General features: G+C 36.5%; 1 protein-coding gene across 1 annotated transcript; it reads right to left on the bottom strand.

Annotated features, from left to right (window-relative positions):
• Nucleotides 1–6,598: 6,598 nt before the first annotated feature.
• On the bottom strand, nucleotides 6,599–17,670 carry LOC132110660 (opioid growth factor receptor-like protein 1). Its single transcript, XM_059517455.1, has 8 exons — nucleotides 17,241–17,670; nucleotides 15,784–15,870; nucleotides 15,475–15,553; nucleotides 13,668–13,746; nucleotides 10,782–10,848; nucleotides 10,427–10,572; nucleotides 7,342–8,730; nucleotides 6,599–7,248 (listed from the first exon to the last, which is right to left on the bottom strand). The coding sequence occupies exons 1-7, from the start codon at nucleotides 17,442–17,444 to the stop codon at nucleotides 8,235–8,237; spliced, it is 1,158 nt and encodes a 385-aa protein (XP_059373438.1). The 5' UTR covers nucleotides 17,445–17,670; the 3' UTR covers nucleotides 6,599–7,248; nucleotides 7,342–8,234.
• Nucleotides 17,671–19,052: the final 1,382 nt, after the last annotated feature.

Raw genomic sequence — 19,052 nt, 5'->3', positions numbered from 1 at the left:
AAATATAACTGCTCTGCTACATGTATGTAGCATCTTTGTTTGGACAGAGATTAAATTGGAGTGGTCACCTCTCATTTCTAATGTCTAGATTATTCATTTATTTTTAAGGTCAGTTCAGTCTGTTATTTAGCAAATAAACAGCTTTTTCATGTACTCTTTCATTCTTGCTTGTCTCTTGCTTAAAGAAAAAAAATCTGCAGACGGTATCAGAATCATCCCATTTGCTGGCAATCGGAATTGTCCATACGTTTTTGAACAAAGACTACTGGTCTACTACCAGCTATTTCATTAGATGCACTGCTATGAGCCATCAGCACTTCCTCTTTACAGAAAACAGAAGTTTCCATCAAACAACATCTGGGGTTTCAAGTCACCATTGTCCCGATGGGGAATCAAAGTGAGAATACAAATCACAAACTGTTCTACTGTATCTATATCACAGCATGCACAGTAATTGAGCTTTTTGTAAAACATACATAACCGTTACACCCATTCAAACCCACCTCGAATCTGACACTGTGAGTCTATATAAATAAAATAATGTATCAGAAAAGTGAAACTGGTTATTTCTTGGCTAACTGCTAGTTACATTAAAAACACTAATTTGTTGAGAACTGTTTTATTTTACTGTTTTATTGTATTCAGTCCTGTGAAGGCAAAGCTGAATTTTCAGCAGCTATAACTCCAGCATTCAGTGTTACATGATCCTTCAGAAATCATTCTAGTATGCTACTGTACATTTAATAGGTCTATAGAGTTCAAACATTCAGTTTCAGTGCAGATGACAGATAGAAAGAGAGACTGAATGTAAAAGGAGAAGTCACCCTTATCAGGGCCAGATTAACACTTTGTTGTACCCTGGGCAACAATATTCAAGGGCCCCATCATCACGACCCCGGGATCACCATAATATGGTCATATACAGAATATATTACTGTAATATACAGTAAATATACTCAATACTTCAAATTCTAACTGTCATCAGGTGTATTTTGATTTACAAATATTTAAATGCTCATAGAACTACAAATGCACTACTATGTCCCCTATCAAAGACATTCACTCACATATAATGCTATGAAAACAAAACACATCAGCATCTGTATAATCTGGTAAAATTGACCCACTACATTGAGAGGGAGGGAAATATCCTCCATTTTCACAAAAATGAATAAATAAGCAACCACTTTCAAACCATTGTTTATTTAACAACATTTATTCCCAAAAGAAATGTATTGAATTGATATAGCTATAACAGAAGACACAGACAACACATCAAGAAACATTTTGGTCCTCAGCTCATTTTAAGCAGAAATCACCCTGACAGGGTGACCCTGTTTCCTCAGAATTCAACAAGGCAATCAAGTTATTAGTCCAACACAAACAATTTGAAATCTGCCAGTTATCCCTCCACAACAATATACAGCATTTTAATAAAGCTGGCACCTCAAAGAAAAAATAAATAAATAAAATGCAGTATCACTATTATCTGCTCATAAACATTTTTATCCTAAGCTCATTTTAACTTGTTTTAAAATAGAACAACATATCACAGCACAGTTAACCAGTTAAACATTTTAGTGCTACATAAACATTTAGAAATCTGTCAATTTCTCAGAAGAAGACAAGACAGAAATAAATGCTACATAATCTGGCAAAACACACAATTTTAGTCCTAAATAATGAGGAAGTGCATGTTTGAATTTGAAATGCCTTCATTTGGCAAACACATCTTACAATGGCTTTTTTCTGGACTTTGACTGTGCAAACTGGTGTATAACATCTTCCAAATCAAGGCCACTAACAAGTTCATGTCCAATAGCTAAAATAGAAAGATAAAAATAAATACTTCAAAACCTGGCAAAACACACAATTTTAATCCTAAATAATTAGGGAGTGCATGTTTGCTTTCATTTGGCATCTTGAAGAAAAGTCCTGGCTAGCTGAGTTGTCCTCGTCGTTGACGGAAGCTGACTTAACAGAACTGTCGGCAACATTAACAGGAGTGAAAAAATGACCTATTTTAGGTATATACTTAAAATTTTCTGCGTTTCTGATGTCCTTTTCCTTTTTTAATTTCCGCTTCGCGCTCCCACTTAGCTTCTCCATGTCAGATTTTTATCTGTTGTAGCAACGCCTGACGTAACCCGCTCGGCGTAACATTTGACACACCTCATGCGGACTGACCAATGAGGAGAGGGTCTTAACTTGAGGCCCTCTCTTCATTGGTCATTCCGCATGAGACTGACTCTCAACCGCTCTCAACTCACGTTCAAAGTCATAGGCAGCGCAGCGTCTCTCTGTGCAGCGCAAAAGCCCGTGTTGACAGTTTGTTTAATATAAAGCGGGAGACTACCAGATACAGTATTTTGCTCGTGCCCTTGCTGCCCCGGGCCCTTTAGAGGTCTTGGGCCCCTGGGCAATTGCCCAGTTGCCCTTATGGTTAATCCGGCCCTGACCCTTATTTGTCAGCTGGACAAAATTCAAATACTGTAGTACGGACATTTCCTAGAACAGTGAAAAAAAAAACAAAAAACACCCATCTGCATTAGATATACGACACAAACCAACACTGCGACCTCAATCATGATAACTTACTGTATTTGGGCTTATAAACCATGTCAAATAACCCCTGATAGCCTGAAATATGAATGCTTATTCCATATAAAGGTTTTAGTAAATTAGATGATGAGTTGTTTTACATATTTTTCAGGATTGTTTGATGAATGAAAAGAACAGCATTTATTCAAAATACTTTGCAACACTATAAAAGTATTTCCTATCACTTTTTATCAGTTGAACATAAACAAATTGCTGAATTGAAGTATTAATTTCTTTCAAGAAAACAAAAACATACTGTCCCCAAACCTTTGAACAGTAGTGTGATTTGACAAAGACACATTTTTATCCAGTCAAAATCTCTATAGTAAATCTCTCCTAAATCACAGCAAACCATAGTATGTCTGTGGGTGTGCTAAATATTTTGAAATATTTCAATAAAAAGGTGACAAGCATTTTGATTCACCCTGCCCTACCTGCGCAAGAAAAAAGCATTTACAATAAAAAAAATATGCAATATATAATGCTCAGCATGTAGTAAGATAGTATTTCATGTTGATCGGTAAAAAGACACAGACGGCTTAGAAATCACTTTCATGGGGCGTGTGAACAGCAGGGCTCTGTGTCATTCAGTAGGCCTCATCTAAACACCCTGACTGATCATTTCTCACCTGACCTGTGGCTGATGCCTGTTTTTCTGTATCACTGCTCTGAGCAGCACAGTGCATGTTGTACATTTAATTGAGAGCTGTGGTATGAATTTAAGGCTGCTAATTGTATGAGACAACAGCTCAGTAAGGGAGATACACACACTCAAAAAAAAGCCAGAAGAGTGAGTCAAGGGGAGTATCCGTTTCACAACACAGACCCCCAGTGTACAAGCCTCTCCTCCTCATTCTGTCACTCCCAATCAGTACGGCCACACTGCATTTAACACACATGAACCACACTGGAATAAAACACAGTCTTTTACCAACTGAGGCAAGTAAATGCTGTTCTTCTGAACTTCTGTTTCATCAAAGAATCCTGAAAATAAAAAAGCACACTGTTTTTTGAGCAACAAATCAGCATGTTAAAATTATTTTTGAAAGAACATTTGACACAGAAGACTGGAGTAATGGCTACTGAAAATGCAGCTTTGCATCGCATAAAAATAAAATAAAATAAAAAAAAACAATAAAATAATATATATATATATATTACAATCTAAAAAAAGTTATTTTAAATTGTCATAATAGTTCTGTATATTTGATCAAATTAATGTAGCCTTGGTGGCATATAGATTTCCTACAAAAACATGTTAAAAATCTTAGCATATTGTATATACGGCCACTTGAAGAGATCCCTAGTGTTACTGAATGATAACCATATTTACAGTACATACCATTTTATTTATGACACTCATAGTTCAAATACATATAAATACCCACGTTTCAAATTATATCAAAATATTAGCATAAAGTTCTGAAAAACAAGGCATTATCCTGGTTTGTAAACAGAACATGGACATATAGGTCTAAAGCAGATTTAACAGGTTTCACTATGTTTCACAAGGGCTTACTAATGTGATGATATCCAATCGCAGTGTGTTGGTAGTCAAACAGTAGGCACACAGGTACTGTGGTGAAGAAAACCACAGGAGAAGATGTTCAGGTGCGCACCAGGAGAGCCGGTCCAGGTGTGTGTCTGACAACTCTCAGACTGAAGAGCTGGCAGGGAAAGTCACACTCACAGGCGTACGTCAGCAAAACTGCTCCCACACACTGACGCTTCGACAAGCAACAGCAAAGCTCACGCTGATTACGGGACATGCGGTTTCCTTAAGCCCACTGGGGACCAGGCTGCCGGAACAGACCATATGGCACCGCTCTTCTGTGATTTTATCACAATTTTAACTTTTTTTTCCTGACTTCACAATCCTCTCAACAGAGCAGTGTGGATTGTGGGAGGGGATGGAGTGATATTCAACTTGTCCTCTGTCAAAGACATGGTGCAGTGCTCTGCAGCAGCTGAGAGTGAAGGCAGAGCTGAATTATCTTAAGCCGAGAGATTGTTTAGAAATTCTGTGTTGAGACAAGTTGGAGCTAAATTCTGCAGGACACCGGCCCTCCAGGACCGAGTTTAGAGACTCCTGAGCTAAAGGTTCTTTCATCACCCTACCCTTATAAAACAAAAATATATGGGAAAATACTGGAAAATATAATACAGTATATTAAATAATACATTTATATATATATATATATATATATATATATATATATATATATATATATATATATATGGGAAACTAGTGCTTATGTTTGCAGTATACTGCATTGTATGCATGGACCATGTAGTTATATATTGATACACTGAAAAATGTGTAGTAATGATTTATCAACTTTTATCTCACTTTACTGTAAGACACACATTTCATACAGAATATGAAAATCTGTGCTGGTATTTAAGAAAAAAAGGGTTTCCTGAACACTAGTGCTATATATTCTATATGATGGCAATGGTAACACTTTAGATTAGGGAACACAATTCACTATTAACTACAGTAGTTTTTTTTTTATTGGCATGCATATTACTAACATATTGGCTGTTTATTAGTTCTAGTAAAGCTAATGTTAGTAGGGAATAAGTGTTGCTGGGGCGATTTATTTTATTTAATATATTTCAATTATAACATAAAATGTATTTTTCTGTATATTTTCAGCAAATTTATAAATTGATCAGAAATATATTTTATTTGCGTGAGAATATAGATTCATTTTGCATCCAATCAAATTTCATTCTGCTTCCTATTAACATTATTTCAAAATATTTTATAACATAATATTTATGTCTTTTTATTATTTTATATTATTTGAGCACAGACTGACCAATCAAAAACAATTATTCCATAGTGCTATGTAAAATGTGATTTGATATTTTTTATTCTGCAAGTTGTTTTTTTTTTTTTGTTTGTTTTATATGTGCATTTACAGTAACTTCTCTAAGCGCATACATATATATTTGACAACATAATAGTTACATGACCATACCCATTTATCCACCTCTGACTGGCAAATGACTTCAACTGGATTCAACTGAATTGAATGTACAGGGGAAATTAAAAGGTGCATAATCGCAGTTGTGTCAGTCATCAAAATTCAATAGCTACATTTACACACACGCACACTTACAACTCGTCAAAGAGCTGCACTTTATTAAACAGTAGGCCACAACAGAAACATCCAAATATGAACTTCCAAAAGTCACACTTCCTTTGAATACAAATGATCACTTCTCAACAAAGTTCTAAGTTCTAAACACTCATTGCACCTTATATGACGCCAGTCAAACGGTCCCCACGCAATTATGGCACAAAACACTGAAATACTGAGATGTGGATTCATCAGTCTTTTAGAACCACAGGTTCTTCAGATGGACGAAGAGAAGATGGCTATTTTTTTCCCAACAGGACAGAAGTCAGAAACGCATGTCTGATTGCCTAGTTTGACTTAAAGGCAATGTTTTTGTAAAAGCCCCTCCCAAAGAAAACAGGTTTCAGACTGGCTTCCAAAGCAATATAAGTGAGCTTAAGAGATAAGCAAGCAAATATGAATAATTATTTCTTAGTAAAAGTAAAAACTGTGATTTATGAATAATCAATCTCTCCATCAGATGCCTTGTTGTTCTTTTCACCAACTGCCATACCACATGTGCAAGATTGTTGGATATTGCAGTGCACATCTGTGCTGAATTCAGAAACCAACCAGATGAAGGCATCTTAGTAGACAGGACAACTATGTTTTTTCAGCTTTTGGACACAAGAATTATCTGTCCATTTGGAGGAACCATGGAGCAGAATGTGACCCCCTCTTTTCATTCATGACTCTCACACATTCAGAGCGATGTGGTTTAATTAACTCCAGGGTATGAACTGGGTTAGACAAAAAAAGTGTGCTCAGTCTAAATATTGACTGAGGAAAAGAAGCAACATTTAATCCAACAGAAAAAGGGAAGACGGACTTCAGCCACTACAGAAGAAAGGGATTTAGTCTTTCCTGAATTTGTTTTTATGCTTCTGTTTGTGTGCCGTTAGAAACTAAAAAAGGCAGAAACCCATGACATCCTATACACACACACACACACCTGTGGTGTGGCAGTATTGTCTAGCCCTCTGTGTAAACTCTAAACAAACACACGTAACATACAAGCTTGATCCATATTAATATTAGATAATAAAAACACTCATTGATTAGTATTCTATGTGGATAGTGACCATCATTGCCCTGATTGTCCACACTTAAACACTGTAAGAATGATTAAAGAAAGGCAGCACACACTCACATGTACATATGTGAATTGCTCCATCAATTTGAGTCGTTTTGAGTTACATGCACTAAATGAAAAATCAAAGTCTCTGCTTTCTAATGATATTACCATTATCTTTCAAAACTGTTAAACGGTTGCTGTCAAATAGCCTATGTTTTTAAGAAAATGGAGTCCACGTAAATAAATAACTGCCCCCTCGCCTCCAAAAAAATTATATTAATTTATAATATTGTGCATATATTTAACTACATGTTTACTTTTTTTTAACTAAGGAGCTATGGACATTTAATGGCTTTACTAAGGTGAATGTAGGCTTAGTTGTTCCATGTTTTGCTGATTCCTTCACTGATTAGCCTTAATATAAACCTTTCTCTCTCTCTCTCTCTCTCTCTCTCTCTCTCTCTCTCTCTCTCTATATATATATATATATATATATATATATATATATATATATATATATATATATATATATTATACCTTTTGATGTGCTTTAACTAGCGAGTTACGATTGGTAAACAAGTGTGTATTGTGCCGCCTATTGAACTTGAGGCGGTTACTTTCACACCACATTTACTTTAGTATATTGCATTTATTTTCATTTTCATTCTAAAATCAGAGCTAAGGCTATGTATTATCAAAAAATAACATAAAACACAAAAGAGTCTGAATTCAAGTTTGTTTTGCTTATTTATAATTGCATTTCTCCACAAACGGCTTACTGTGCGACTTCCGAATCGAAATGATAAAGCACGTCACGTATGCTTTAACAAACGAAAGAAGAGGCACTTCATATTGTAAGACGTATTCTAGAAAACTGGATTAAGATCTCACACGCACCTATAGAAACATGGAAGATCAATTACCTGAAAATTCCTGCAAGTATATTAACACTTACTACACATTATTATTATGGTCTGATACAAGGAGCTACGAGTATCCGAATAATCAGCGAGCTCTGGACGGAAAACAAGACACATCTGTCTAAGAGACAGGCTTATGATTAGCAAATAAAGCCTTACCTCAAAGCATGTACACTAAGATAATGTTCTCAAAAAGGGGAAGACTGAATAGTCAAAAAGTGCAATATTTCACACATACAATGTGCTCAGGTAGCACTTATATATTGTATACTCACACTTGAACATGTGCTAAGAACTCTCCAGAGGGCTGCAAGTAAGAATTACAGTAGAGAAATTTACCTGCTAACACTTTGAAAAGTATTCAGAGTTAAGAAAAACCCCTCATATTAAAAAAAGGGCAAACAGTCAAGTTGTTCACAAAGCAAGTCTCTAAAAGGCAATAGTATGGAATAATATTGCTGTGCCTAACTTAAAGATCATCTTAAGGTACTCTGATAATTCTTTCTGTTCTTACAGAGGAATGGTCTCAATGTATTCTTCTAGATCTACCTTTCCCCTGGCCTCCTGCAGGAGCTTGGACCCTTTCGATGTTTTCCACTCTCCACTCTTCCTATTGTCCATGTCGTCTGCCTCTCTCTCTAAGTTATTTCTGCCCTCCCTGGGTGACCTGGCTTTGCCCACACTCCTCTCCACCACCTCATTTTTCCCTGACTTCATCCCTGCGGATCCAAAGGCCAGAATGCGCTTTTTCTTGGGTGGACCCCAGATGAAGTTCTCAGGTGGCTGGTAGTGGCGCTGGGCGAAGCGGAGCAGGGCTCGTCTCTGACTGTGTTGGCGCAGTGTGTAGACAAAGTATTCCAGTGCGCTGTGACGCATGTTGGGTAAAGTGCCCTCCACCAGTGCCTCCTCCAACAGCAGATGCACCAGAGGAAGCTTGAAGCTTTCAAAGCCCAGTTCACCAAGACTCTTCAGAATGCGAGTAATACGCAGGTAATTGTGCTGCGACCTGGAAAGCAAGGAGGTCATAGGTTTCAGGGAATGTCCGACATTTTCAATGAAAGTATTATTGGTTGTGACAAGGGAGAACGTTTTATTTTTGATAACTGAACTTTGTAAGGAAGGGGTCTAAGCAATACATTAGTTACACATATAAAACAAAGGTTGCTTCAATAGCATTTTTGAGGTTGTATTTTTTTTGTAAACCATGTTATGCTTCTAATTTGACAAAAGCACTTCATCAATTAGATTTAATTTAATTGAGGTAATTGTTTTATGTTGTTATCAATACCCATATACAATTCATTATACAAAAGGCATTCAAGGCTATGCTATATTGCATACTGCAATGCCCTTTAGTTGTGCCTATAATCGAATTGCTTGACAGAAAATAAACTAAATAATAAAACAAACAATATATTTATTTATGTGGTCTAGTTTCATGTATTAAGAAACCTTCAGATTAGACTCTAAACTTTTGTGATGAATGAATGGTTCATAGTACTAATAAATTTTGGGATACTAAAATTTATTTGAAATTGGCTACTCAATTATTTTTAGGATTTATAAAAATTGAAAATAATAATAATAATAAACTAATATTCAAAAAAAAAATTTATATGAGTGGATTTTTATCTTATAAGTTTAAGTTCAAAACAAGTGAAAACAAATCTGCAGTATAACCAAAACAACGTACATTTAACATACATTATTTGAAAACAGGCCTAAATCAGTTATCAGTGTTGGTTATCAGTGTTGTTTCTCAAGTGAATTTATCTTGTTTAAAGTATTGTTAATGCATCTTTGCATGGCCTTGTTAAGGCTGCTCTGTGCCTGCTTCAAATTCAGTTTAAAGATGCAATGCTGCATAAAAGCTAAGACTAAATTATGCCTGCTCAGATGCACTTCAGTCCCTAGTATCAAAGTACACAGCTGTGTATTTTCATTTAATTGTAGGTGTAAAGACACCTAAATGCCACTTCAGAAGCGCTTCTGTGCCACCTTTGCAGTGTCAATTAGATATTTTTACTGGAAAACAAGCCAAAAAGACTAAATAAAAACTCATCAAGAAGTCATTTTTGCCGATTTTAAGAGAGAAATACTCTCAGTGCACTCAAAATGACAGCGTTTTGTATAGGACTATTCACACTGAAAAAAAGTTCATCAAGCAGTGTATATCTGCGATGTAATGTAAGTGTGTCCTCTATAGCACAGGCCTTGGGCAATGACACACAGACAGATGTGCACAGTCATCTATGTCTACTACTCAGCCCCCTGCACTGCAGATTTTATTTTGCTCCCTCCTTGCTTATCGTGGGTTCATCAAACTCGTTTGCATTTCTCCTTTTCAACATTTCTTCCCCCTGATCTTAATCTCCGTTTCACTAAATGTAAAAGTTTTTTTATCCTATTCTGTTCTTCTCTGTTCAGTCTCCTCTGTGCATCTGACCCATTTCCCTTGCCCCTGCATAAGATGATCACATGATGGTGCATTCAGGGTCATACACTGTAACTGTGAAATTGTAGGAGACTAAGAACTCCCAGGACGGACTGAAGCATGCTAAATATGGCAGAACACAGGAGACCAAGAGTTGAGATTGTCATAGATTGTGAAGATAACTGCTGCAGGTGGAGTAGAACATAATGGTGAGAAGAAAGAAATTATAGAGTAGAAAATAATAAAAAAAAAAAACAAGACAACTCACTCATTCAGGTGCTGGAAGCGATCTTGCCATTTTGGGGCCCGAGCCACATTCCCGCTTTTATCCAGAAGCTTGATTCCAAAGAAATCCAACATGATCGTATATGCTAGGAGGAAGCGTCTCCTGGCTTCTCGAGTGCTTTGGAATTCCTGTTGAAAACAAAAACTCGCCTGGTTTAAAGCTGATCTGCACAGTGACTACAAAAGGTTATTTACAACTGAATAAAACAGAGGCAGGACGAGACTAAAACACAGAATGTGCCACTTCCTGAAACCTATTCATGGATGTTTTGACACCCCTGACTAGGTGATATTACACAAAAAAATATAAAGGTTCCAATTTACATTTAAGATCATACCTTTATCTCATCCTGAGTGAGTTCTTGAGCATAAAAATTTAGGCCTTGTTCTCTGAGTGGGAAGAGCCTGTAACAGCAGCAAAGAAACATGTTAGTATCTAGCTCTGAATTTATCATTATTTATTAATTTGAGATTGGACTGTCAAGTGCATAATATTTTTGGTTAGGTTTATTTTGAGTAACTTTGATGTACATCTCCTATATATATATATATATATATATATATATATATATATATATATATATATATATATATATATATATATATATATATATATATATATATATATGTATATGTATGTATGTATACATTTATCCAAAGAGCTTGGTATTAAAGGTATGAATTTTCATGCATCAAACCCATGTCCTTGAAGTTGGTCTACTGTTTGAACTACAGGAATATAGTTCTCTACTATAATTAAATTGTATTAGCCTATATCATAGGCTGTATCTGATTTATATCAACCATATCAAGTTCCCTAGTTATCAATATTGGCACTGGCCATTGACAAACCCATATCATACCCGTATTCAAATAAACTTTAATTCAAAATGAATAGCGGTAAGAGTGTATATAACATAATTAATGATTTAAGACAATAAAGGTAAAAGTGACCATCACTAGAATATGACAAAGAGGACCAGGGAAAGAGAAAAGACACAAACATACACACACACACACACATACACACACACATAATGCAATAAAGGGTCAATTTCTCCTTGTCAGCTGTTTGATACTACATGTTGCTGACCACTGGTGAAGGAAAAACCCGCACATTTTTCTTCCTCTTCTTCTCAAGTTTCTCTTTTTTCTCTGAAGCTACAAAGTTCTGGCTGGCAAGCTTTCACAATCATCTCATCTTAATTTACTTAAAGAGGAAAAATGCTAGCAATCCTTCTGCTTGCACTCACTTGTTTTTATATTTGCTAATTGATATTATGCAAATAGCCCTGCAAGCTCACTGAGTGTGAAAAAAATTAGTAGGGGGAATGAGAGAAGCTAATCTCTTTTTCCTCGGCAGGTGGGGGTGCCGAGGTACGATTGCCAGCGTATGCGTGAAGACTGACTTTAACATTTTGTTATTTCATGCAGGCTTGGGGCATCGTGTCCTCTCCCTCTTCCTCACCATCAACGCTCATAATAACAGCACAGGCAGGAAGGAACAGGAGCCTCACCTCTGGGAGTGTCTGAGAACTTTACAAGAGCACATGATCTAAAACCACTTTTTAACCTCTGTACAACCTACATTTCCAGCAGATTAATTCATTACTGTTTCTTCCTTGGTGACGTAGCTATTGCCTAATATTTCTTTTTTAAATGAATAAGAGGTTAAAAAAGAGGATGACTAAAGCATAAAATAAATCAGTCTGTAGGCAAACCCGAAAGGCTAATTTGAACTTTTTTTTTTCTTGACTGAGAAGGAAAAGGTCTGTGGTTAACATTATTTGAGAAGACTTTCATGTCATGTTCTACAATAGAAATTACAAACCTCAATCATGAAAACTGAATCTGCTGTGTGCTTTAAAAACATTACTGGCACCAGCAGCTGTCAAGCTGATAAAGCAGTGCTTGTGGTAGGCTAAGTGCCTATTTATCAACTTTTTAACCTAGTATCTTACATTTAAAGCACATATCTATTTAAAAACATTACACTGGTTGTGTAAATCAAAGGTGACAGAATGTCAAAGTCTCTTAAAAGTAAAGTTATCGACCTTCTTTTACTCTGAAAACCCATTAGAAATTTTTGAGGAAAGCTATGGCTCAAAATGCTTATTCTCTTGCAGGTTTTAGGCCTACAGCTCTATTTAAAGGACCGATAAGGTCAAAAGGAAATGCTTTTTACTTGTCTAGCCAATATTAGCATGAAACAAAAGCAGGAGACACATATTTTCCTTCAAAAATTCTCACATTAGACCTTTTTTATGCACCAACTGCAATCTGAATAGGACTCATTTCACCTAATAGTTACATTACTGGTGATGTGATTGTTCAGTATCTTTCTTCAGTTGACCTTGAACAAGTTCCTCTTTTATTATATGAATGATATAATCATCATCAGAATCTGATAGAGATGCTGAGTATTTCTCTCAGTCTTCTGCTACAAATATGAAATATGCCTTTTAATATCTCAAAATATACTAAAAAGGTGAATGAATTTCGAAAAGCAGGAAAGCAGTTGGATTAATCATGCTTGATTTAATCTTAAATTTTTAGAAAAGTTTACATCCATTCCTATAATGAGGGTTGCACTTATCTTCTGCCTTTAAGATAATGTCTTTATCGTTTGCATCTTTAATGTTAGGAAAATTGACAATTTAATCAGGAAATGTCCTCGAGTCATTGACATTTCCCAAAGCTTCTTCAGTTACTAAAGAGATGATGTCAGCCAAAGCGGTTTATTAATATTTAAGCAGCATTAAACATTAAAGAGACTTTTATCTAATGTAGTCCTGAGGTCATCTTTTGTCAGCAAAAAGTATGTTATTGACCCCTTCACCAGCAAGTACGACAGTGTGCTGATTTTGTCTTTATATCTGCTTTTATCCGCTTTCATGCCCTTGTTTGATTTTGCCTTGATCTACAGAATTTTATTTTGGCATTTTACAGAATTTTACAGTTGGCAAAGTAAAGCATATTTAATCCACGTCTCGCCGTCCAAAAATCTCTCATGCACATATTAGTACACAACTTTCTCTGTTCTTTGAACAAGCAATAATAATAATAATAATAATAATAATAATAATAATAATAATAATAATAATAGTATAATAAGTGACTGGCTGATAACAATTCGTGAAGTCTCAGTTATTAAGCATTATTAAGCAATTACTAGACACTTTATTTTCTCGTAGAGAAGTTGGAATATCGAAGAAATGTCTTACCACTGAATGTATGTGTGATTGTGCTCTAATTTTTCATAGTCGCCCCTCCATTTAGTGAGGATTTCTTCAATATAAATACCTGCAGGGACAAGGAGAAAAATAATAAATCATCACAGCAGGCCAAGCGCAGCATTAGCCTCTTAAAACTCTATTAAACAGGACGGTTCACCAAAAAATGAAAATTCTCTCAAGATTTACTCAAAAGCCTATGACTTTATTTCTTGCATGGAACACTCAAGCCTTAAAAAGAAAGCGATAGTACCTGAAATGTATCATAACTGTATTCCATAATACTATGTATGATTAACAGACCAAAACTGAAGTCGTAATATCATTATCTTTTCTTCCAGTGAGCTATCAAGATGAGAATTACTAGGGCCTGATCACTGAATCATCGAGTTGAACAGTCATATCTGTGAACAAACCATTCAGACCAATGTGTACCAGATCAAAATATTCATTTAAAAAAATGTATTAAAAAAATAATGGTTCATTCACATATGAGACAAGATTGGACAGCTTGTTGTTTCAGATCAGAGCGCAAACTTAGGTCATCCCTAACATGGAAACACTGAGAGTGTGTGTGTGTGTGTGTGTGTGTGTGTGTGCGTATCCTTCTGCCTAAACAGCAGTGAAGCAGATATGCTGCCATTAAATGCTTGCACAACAGATTCAGTTAATTCTCAAACATGCCCACAATAACCAATCAATGGCTCCTCTGAGATGTCTTCACTATCTGCCTGCCCAAACAGGCCCCGCAGGGAAAACATTCAGATAATGAAGCACTCCAGAACCCATGTTCTTCCCTCACACCAGCTGGCTTGTGTATTCGGTTGTAAAAATTTGGGCATAAATGTTCTTGCAGTATGCATGTTCATGTCTTTGTGTATTGTAATATTCTTGTGTTGCGAGTCTCACCAAATATATTTTCAGGTTATATTAATCCAAAGCAATTTTCAGAACATCTAAGTAAGATAGAAGTCTAATGCAACAAAGCAATAGTTTAATCAAAAATGATAATCAGTCATTTACTCACTCTCATGTTGTTCCAAACTTGTATGCTATTATTTTTTCCATGGATACAGAATACAGAAGGATACATTTTAAAGAATGTAGAAACTCCTCTTTTTCATAAAAAAAGAGAGAGAGAAATGCTGAGAACCTAGAATAATGGCAAATGCTGTATGAGAGTTTAAATTAATTTTTATTTTTTAACTTTTAGGTTATTTATCAGCCAGTCCAGCAAGCTCTCAATTAATAAAAAAGCTCAAAATAATGATCTGTTCACCAAAAAAGAGGAACACGAACATTCTTCTAAATTGATTTAGTATCCCACAGAAAAAAAACAGCACACAGTTTTTAAATAATGACAGAATTTTCATTTTTGGGTACTATTTGTTGAAGTGTTTTAATCAAGGGTAAAATGTTTTAAGATGACTCTCTGGCTCATGGATCATCTGTGTAAACCATGTTTGAATCTTATCGGATTACTGCCCCAGAGCATTATTTGCACCGATGCTTCTGTTCCTGAAAAGGCTTTGATATTACTGCGGGGGAAAAACAATTCGGTAACAACTAAGGCACAGTCTCATTATGAGAATCAAGGGACTTCCAGGGAGGAAGTTTCTTTAATATAATAGTGATTTAAAAACAATAAAGGCAGATTTGTTTGGCAAACATTTTGAACCCCATTCAATGCTGTCCTGGAAAGAACAGCAATTATATTAGGTCATTATTGAAGAATAACAGGAAAAAGTATGAAAGACAAAAGAAAGTCATTAAAAGGAAAAAGCAAACATGCACTCACCGTCCGGCACCAGGGGGATCTTATTCAGATAGAACCTCAGATTGCGGTATTCGTTCGGGTGACGAGGCTCCTTGTAGTTCTGAACAACAGAATCACAGATTAAAACCAGGACAGAAGGATATATATATATATATATATATATATATATAGAGAGAGAGAGAGAGAGAGAGAGTAAAAAATCCTGTTTATCTGGCCTCCACTGTGTTTTCCGCTAACTATACTGCAATATTTCCTGCAAATTTCATATTCAAAGATGATCAGCCTTTGAGCTCTATGTGAAATCTGAAGAGAGTAGACGTAACTCTTTACCGGATAACTGTGCCGATACTTGTACAAGTCCTTTGCGGCGTAAAAGCTCCTTTTCATCCTAGTAGAGGACTCCATCTTGTCACCAAACTGTGGGAGGAAAGAGAGAGAAGAGTGGAAGGGTTACATAGGCAGTGAAAGAGCGTATGAATGACTTCACTCATCAGCATCTGAGCTACACTGTCAGTGCTCTTCCCTATTGGGATGCAAAGGCTGTTAGATAAGAGAGAAGTGCTCATTTTGTAGAATTTCTACTTTTTCTCTAACTAATTCATGACCATTTTTAGCTCTCAGCCTTTTGTGATGTTCGAGCACTGAACGCCTTTACAGTTTAGTGAAAGCACAGCACAGAAGACTCGCACTCTTACATACAACATGATGTGGTTTGCTAGTTGGGACCAATAACATAATGAAAGGCATATGAAGCTTATAAATTAATAACATTAAATGTACTTGTATAATTTTGTATTAAATAATTTTTGATGCAGGTCGTTGATGCTGGGCTCACAAAAACAAGACTAGTGAGTGTGAAAAGCTGTTAGCTTAGTAAAAATCCATTTTCCTTCTTCTGTTGATAGGAAATTCAACAGAGCAAATTTCCCATGAGGAAATAGTTCACACTGAACAGGTCACAGTCTCAGTAGCCTTAAAATCCAGAAACCTAGAAAGAACATGGGCCATTTTAAAACAAATTACATCTAACAAGGCCAAAGATACAATGCTTCAACTCTCCTATTGCCCTAAGAAAAGTAAACTCTTGGATACAACAGCTGTGTATTTCACAAATAAAATTATAAGGGGCCTTTTACATGGGGAGCCCATTATACCCCATCATATGTGTGAGGGACTAAAAGTTGGGTTGAATATGTATACAAATTATGTAGACTGACAAATACATAAATAGTGCTAAAGCTACAGAACATGCTGAAAAGCCAAAGGTGAAAGGTCATAGATGGTTCTTCAAATATGGGTCAGTTATTTTTTTAAACATATGCTTTTATTATGTTTTTGTTATTATTAGTAGTATCAGATATCACTAACAAAGTCACAAAGCATACATTGGTTTGAGGTATTTATAGCGTCATGCAGAAAACGGAACAAAACTGAACCGACAATAGCCCATCGCAACTGCGACTCTGCTGGAAATGTGTTCGGTATATGGCCAATGTTTACCCTAAATGTGCCATTTTCAGTTTAGCACCGTGTTCTTTACAGCTGTATATCGCTATTTTAATAATACTTAGATGATGATGATTAGTTGACATCGCCCACGCTATAGGCAAACAGAACGCGTGCTTATTCCACATGGATTTACACAGATTTTAAATATCAACAACACCGTCGTTACTACATGCAAAATATTTTTCGCTAGCAATTCCTATAAATACGCCTATAATGACCGTTTTCATGGTTATTGTCTTTTCTTTGCCATCTTTCATTCCTCGTGTATGATGAGGTACCTTCGGTGATCCGTGATCCAGCTGCTCGGCTCCTCTGACTGCATCCGCCGGGCTCATGGACTCGGAGATGCCGCTGTCCTCCTCCTCCTCTTCCTCTCCTCCCAGCTGATGCTCGTCGCTCTCTGAGTCCGTTTCCCACGTCGAGTCGCATTCTTCCACTGTGCTCGGCTCCTTATATCTCCAGATGCCCATCAGATTGCCCATTTAAACCCTGTCCACTGTGCCTACATAGTTTAAAGTCCTTTTTCGGATCAGGATCGAGCTTTAATATGATGTAGAACTGGCGTCCGGGTCCCTTTTATGTGACTAATGGGGGGATTTCCAGCGCTGCGATGAGAACACACCCCCTTCTGCCCGGAGATCAGAACTGGAGATGATGAGGAGGATGATGAGGTGCTCTCAGCATCATTTAAGGCGTCCCTATACAGCTGAGTTAAGCTGTACACTCTGAGACTGCTGCAAAGTCTTTGTAAACACACAATATGACAGTAGATTTAGGCTACTGTTAACAGAAGCAAAGCAGTTTTGATGCTGCATCAGTGCATTAAACTTTGTCATTGACTTTACATAGCATGCATTTTTAAAATGCATGATTTCATAACTTTATTTTTTTTTAATCTTGGCAGTCCTAAAGGGGTCCTATTATGCTCTTTTACAAAGTCTTGATTTTGTTTTGGGGGTGTCCTAGAACTAGGGGTGGAACGGTTAAACTTTTTCATGGTTCAGTTTGTTTCATGATTTTAGAGTCACGGGTTTGTCCACGGTATGTGCTATGTTTATAGAAAAACTATACTTAAAACATTTTTATATTTATATCTTTTCCATGGACATTTGATGTCCATCCATCAATTATGAGCATTCAACACAAACATGAGGAGCGAGCGGTCGCGGATGGGGGAATTGAGGAGCATGTTTTCTTGAGCAACTGAGATGCAGGCACGTGCAGAGGGGTGGCGTTGGGTGTTTGAGCACCTGCCCCTTTGCCCTTTGGTGCCCAAAGTGCCCTTTTGTCAAAGCAACATTTCCTCAAATTTTTTTTTGTCATAACATACCCTTTCGTGAATGCCTGCCCATGCCCAATCTAAATATTAGTAAAATTTCTGAATAATAATTTAGCCGTAAATAAAATGACCCACATGATGACCTTTCACCTGACGAGGACGACCTCATCCGACCGGGACGATTAGTCACGCCGCACACGCATTTTTTAATTGCCAGAGGATATTTTCAACAAGCTGGTAAGAGGTGTTTCATTCTCAGTGAAGTGATTTTGATGTTTATTTACTTATTGTTATTTTACAAGAACGATGTGTTGTGAGAACATGCAGATATGTTGTTTGTATTGCTGTGTGTAGCCTGTAGTGTAGAAGTAACGTTAGCGTGCTGTTTGAGGGAGAAACATTTCACAGGCATCGAGGGCAGAGGCGTCATGCCCATTCGAAGTGATCAGATTTCTGAGCCAAGTGGATTTTAAATGCAGCTTCCAAACCGAGAAATATTTTTTATATATTTTATAAAATCACAGCGGTGTGATTAGATAGTTCAGTGCACAGCATCAGCTAAGTTCGAATCTGCGTTCGCTGGCTGGCGCTGAGCCAGAGACAGACACGTTCGTACAACGCTTCATGATAACCAATCAGAAACGATTCTGTTGTGCTTATGAATGCAATGGCCAATCAGAGACTACTGAAGAGTCATCACTGAAACGCGGTGTTTTGTTCACTTGCTCGCTGGCTGAATTATTTAGCGAATTCTCTCATCAGAAACAACAAAAAGTGCAGATGTGCCTACGAATGTATTATAAAGTGCTTC

Source organism: Carassius carassius, chromosome 30 (genome assembly GCF_963082965.1).
Source record: "Carassius carassius chromosome 30, fCarCar2.1, whole genome shotgun sequence".
Classification (NCBI taxonomy): Eukaryota; Metazoa; Chordata; class Actinopteri; order Cypriniformes; family Cyprinidae; genus Carassius; species Carassius carassius.
This window is presented reverse-complemented; position numbering and strand designations above follow the sequence as displayed.

Bases quoted from the DNA above. Each gene is read 5' to 3' on its own strand.
- LOC132110660 (XM_059517455.1), bottom strand. From the start codon at position 17,444: ATGGGCAATCTGATGGGCATCTGGAGATATAAGGAGCCGAGCACAGTG. The intron at 15,871-17,240 runs GTACCTCATCAT...TTCCTCCCACAG, and splicing joins TGGATCACGGATCACCGAAG to TTTGGTGACAAGATGGAGTC. The intron at 13,747-15,474 runs GTGAGTGCATGT...TTGTCCCTGCAG, and splicing joins GATCCCCCTGGTGCCGGACG to GTATTTATATTGAAGAAATC.